This window comes from Pinus tabuliformis, chromosome 7 (genome assembly GCF_031772625.1).
Source record: "Pinus tabuliformis cultivar Carrire ecotype Pingquan chromosome 7, CPIR1, whole genome shotgun sequence".
Lineage (NCBI taxonomy): Eukaryota > Viridiplantae > Streptophyta > Pinopsida > Pinales > Pinaceae > Pinus > Pinus tabuliformis.
The window spans coordinates 1,655,776,321-1,655,780,948 of NC_142293.1; the positions used below are offsets into that span (position 1 = coordinate 1,655,776,321).

Here is a 4,628-nt window from a genome sequence, read left to right on the forward strand (position 1 = left end):
CTCGTCAAATTGTATAATAAAATAACATACTTTTATTCAACAACTATAAATTTATCAAATTGAAAAAGCATATGCTATATTCAGATTTACTTTTCGAGTCTTTCTTCATATAGCATATGATCATTAGGGATAATCAATTAAATTTGCACCATACATTTGAGTCATATACTTGTTCCCAACTTTGGGAGGTTTGGGGTAACTTTATAAAGTATTATAAACACACACATCACATATTGATGATTGAGCATAACCAACAGAACATGTAACTTTAGGCATTTAAGTTCATATCATAAAATATTATAAACAGCGCATTAATAATTAAATAGAAAAGTATAAGAATAAGAGGATGGTAACAAGTTCTAAATATATTTATTTTTATTTATTTATTTATTTTAAATTGTTTTCCATAGAACGAAGAGGAATCATTTCCCAAAAAAATCAACATTATTTTTAAACTTCATTTATTTAATAGTGATGGCTAAAGATTGTTGTGGCAAATAATGAGTTGCATTTGGAACAAGGTCATTACACATTGATATTCAAAATCATTTGTTACGAGACATAATAATCAAAACTATTATACAAAATTCATTGACGAAGGATTATTGTTTCAAATAATGAGTTTCATTTGGAACAACATCATTACACATTGATATTCAAAATCATATGGAAAAAAAGTCATTACACATTAACATTCAAAATCATTTGTTATGAATCATAATAATCAAAACTATTATACAAAATTCAGTGATATTTGAACAGTAGTTGCAGTAAAACTCTCTTTATTTTAAAAAGAATAATTACAATATATTTCAAAGTAGTATAATAAATAAAGCCCCATAGAAACAACACATAATATAATATTAGACATGATTAATATCTAAATAAATTAAAAAATTATATTACAATAATTTTAAAAAAATTTAATAAATGAGACTAAAGATGGAAAAAATCAAATAATCCATACAAATAAAAATAAAAAATAAATCATAATTATTTAATAAAATAAATTATAAATGAGTACAATATTCAATTTAATTAAATAATTCTCAATAATTAAACAATTTTGATATAAAATTTACAAATGCAGTAATAGCCATAAACACTTTAACTTCTATATAAAATTATTGCATCTATTCCACATTTTTAAAGCTATCTTCATAGCTTTAAATGTAGATATTTTCTTCCATAGATAATACTCTCAAACTTTGGCCATAAATATTTACTCTTCAGTGCTCCCCTCAACTATAGGGTAAGAAGCACAAGTTGCAATACCTGCAAAGGTACAATTCAAAATTTGCATCATATTTCTTTTCAATGTGCAAATTCTCTAACATGCAATTTTTTGTTTATTAAAAAAATATGTTATATAAAAAATATATATAAAATAACTTACCACACATATTTTTCCCCAACTCCATCTTGAAGTATCCTCCTTCACCCCAGCTATCTCCCCAAGAATTCTTGATGATCCAATATGGAGTACCCTCCTCACTAACACCATACCCAACGGCCAAAACAGCGTGGTTGACATCCTGCAAATTAAATTCATACCCACATTAGTACATTCACAAAAATTTCATGAAAACCTTGTGAGGCTCAAAAGAAAGTTTTTAACCAAAAGCAAATCCAAAATTTGTAGGTTTATAAAATTTTTTCAATGTATAAATATTTAAATTCTATGCTAATAGTTATAACCAGTGATGGATCTCCCATACCGTTGGACCTTGACCACAAGTTTCACTAGTGAAAACCCCATCCTTGTAAAATCGAAAGTCCTGAATAACTTCGAATGCGATACTGACTGGGCGAACCAGACCCACTGCAGCCTTGAGTTCATCTTCTGCCCCCTGTACATCATTAGTCCAGCATAAAATTCATCTATTTCTGAATAGTTACATATATCAACAAAATAGGCAATTTCCAGGAAAATGTAAAGCAAAACTACATTATGAGCAATGATGAGGGAAACAGGAATTACCAAACTTATGTTGACACTGTCAGTAACCTTTACACCAATCTTGTTTGCATCATATTTACAAACACCATCTTGAGCTGTGTAAGGATAAGCTTCCTCAGTGTCAAGCCCTCCATTGTACTTAATGTACTCAAATGCTTGAGATGGCAGACCACCATTGCAGCCAAAGTTGTTAAATCCTCCAGCACAGTCAATCAACTGCTGTTCAGATAAGATAACAGTCTTTCCTGTAGCCTGAGTATAGGCAGCCTCTAGTGCTCCAGTAGTGCTGCAGTATACAATCGAATTATCAACATATTTTGGTCAACCATTTACCAATGCTTATTATCAAATTTGGCTGTTTCTCAATCATTAAGTCTAAGAAAATTAAAATGGAATTTGAGTATTTACCTGAATGTCCAGCAGGATCCACAATGGCCTTGATTTTTAACAGGGCTCACTATGCCTTCTTCTCTCCAGTCTTTCTGTTAACATATATCAATAAAACAAAAACATTCAAACAAGCCCATAAAGAATTTAGGATTTTGCACATTATAATTCCATTCAAAAACGCCCATAAAGAATTTTAGGATTCTGCACAGTACAATTCCTAGGAAGATGGGAGATTGATCTGAGTCATGGTTGCAAGGCATATCTCAGCACAAAAGCATTATATAAGGTGCAAATATTTTGAGAGTAGTCCATGGAGGTGAATTTTTCTGGAAAATAATGGAAATTCTAGCACAATTTTGACAAAATATTTATGTTCATCCATGTACAAATTTCCTATATATTATACCCATAGTTTGCCCTAAGCTGAAATTATTTTTGAGAGGACTGGACTAGGTTGCCTGATAGACACAGCCCATGGACAGCAATAGATCGTTCTACTACACTGTAGACGATATCAGATACAGAAGCCCTTACTAAAAGAAAATTGCAGGCTTCTTTGCATATCCAAACAAAGTCAGCAAAACAGATATTAAAGAGGGTTTGAAGACTTCCAATCCCTGCAATGAGTTTATTCAACATTTATATCATTAAGAGGATTACTGTATTACCTTCTCTGGAGCCTGTGCATACGTTAACTTGTGTTTGCTCTTGGTAGCCGAGCAATCTTGTGAAGCACCCAAATGTTTTCCCTGGAATTCCTCCCATGTCATGTCAGCAAACTCTGCACAACATTGTTCAACATACTTATCAGTTCCATCTTCATTTTAGTTTAGTATGGGCAGGATAATCCTGGCCGGACCCAACAAACAAAGCACATATCTGATTAATTGCCACCAATTTTCAGACCATCATCAAGATTTTGAAATTCAGCCAAAAACAATTCAAAAATAGAGGGAGGGAGGGGAGGTAATTTGATTTACTATTTGTTCCCAAAGTGTAAGGAAGCTTCTTGCTGTTTCTTGACTCAATCAATTCCACGTTGTTCACAAAAGTATTGTATCTGTGCACAAGCTGGTGGACTGTATCGTACTTCTTGTCATGCCTGCACAGGATTGAAAGAAAAACATTATAATTTCCAATTTCCCGCTTAAATACCCACATGCATGATTATCACTAAAACACAAGAGAGATCCAGTTTAGCCATGAAGAGCATTTAAATCAATAACAGCAGAGACCTGCGCGCGAACTCCGCAAACTCTAGAGACCTGGGATGGGTTCCAAAGAGCTTAAAGATATGGGGCTCCAGGTCCTGAACTTTATCAGTGACCATATTAAGATACTCTGTTTCTGCGCAGAACCCTGCTGCTGATACAGTAAGGGCCAATGCCAATGCCAACAAAGAGCTCAGAACAATGGCGAGGATTCGAGCCATTGCGAGCGAGTTTCTTGGAATCTCTGAACAGAACAAATGCAAGAACTATGGCGAAGAATGAATGATGTGGGTACGTTTGGTTGGGAAGTATCGAACCTCTGGGTTCTGTATTATTGGGATCTCTGAACAGAACAAATGCAAGAACTGTGGGGAAGAATGAACGATGTGGCTATGTTTAATTGGGGAATCCATACGTTCTGTTTATATAATGGCGGGATGTAAAGGTATGCCGATGCCAACAGAAGTCTTTTCATGTCAGGCATCGCAGGATGCACGGAAGCTTTGGGAACAAGCAAAAGTAAGCGATTTCGTAAAGGATTGGTTCAATATTGCTTGTATTATACGATTAGTGTGTGCGGAAACGTAACTTTGCTGCGGTAGTTACGACACCTACCTTTCATGGATTCGATAATCTCTTTTAAATACAAAAACAAAACATTTGGGAGAAAAATGGTAGGTTATTTCAAATCTGGAGTATATGTCAAATTTGATGGGGAAACCATTGGATGGTTTCTGCAACTCTAATGTCTGTTTAGATCATTTTATCACAGAAGAATTACAGGTGAGAAATTTTTCTCGTTTTAATCATTTTATCACATAATATTTGATAGGAAAGGAAATTTTGTTCACTATATTTAACTTACAAATTGATAAACAATTTGCCCATCATAATTATCACTTAATTTACATCAAAAACAGGCTTGAAGTTCATTTTAAACCAGAAATTGTGAAAACAATGCCTTTATAAGTTTTAGAATCCAAACGAACCTCCCTGGTGAGGTTCCAATTTCTGCGAGGTGTTGAGCACACGATGATTTTTCCATTCCTTCAATACTTTTTTCCCGT

The 4,628-nt window shown here is 33.5% G+C and overlaps 1 protein-coding gene across 1 annotated transcript; it reads right to left on the reverse strand.

The window, feature by feature from the left end:
- Nucleotides 1-970: 970 nt before the first annotated feature.
- On the reverse strand, nucleotides 971-3,971 carry LOC149254812 (thiol protease aleurain-like). Its single transcript, XM_089457122.1, has 8 exons — nucleotides 3,586-3,971; nucleotides 3,331-3,452; nucleotides 3,019-3,131; nucleotides 2,369-2,442; nucleotides 1,982-2,246; nucleotides 1,719-1,850; nucleotides 1,397-1,535; nucleotides 971-1,275 (listed from the first exon to the last, which is right to left on the reverse strand). Exons 1-8 carry the CDS (start codon nucleotides 3,780-3,782, stop codon nucleotides 1,223-1,225), a joined length of 1,095 nt encoding a protein of 364 aa, XP_089313248.1. The 5' UTR covers nucleotides 3,783-3,971; the 3' UTR covers nucleotides 971-1,222.
- Between the last annotated feature and the right edge of the window lie 657 nt (nucleotides 3,972-4,628).

What these genes read in the sequence shown, in the direction of transcription:
- LOC149254812 (XM_089457122.1), bottom strand. Translation starts at nt 3,782, where the DNA reads ATGGCTCGAATCCTCGCCATTGTTCTGAGCTCTTTGTTGGCATTGGCA. An exon ending in TTTGCGGAGTTCGCGCGCAG is followed by an intron (nt 3,453 to 3,585) that starts GTCTCTGCTGTT and finishes AATCCTGTGCAG; the next exon opens with GCATGACAAGAAGTACGATA. An exon ending in ACAGTGTCAACATAAGTTTG is followed by an intron (nt 1,851 to 1,981) that starts GTAATTCCTGTT and finishes AATGATGTACAG; the next exon opens with GGGGCAGAAGATGAACTCAA.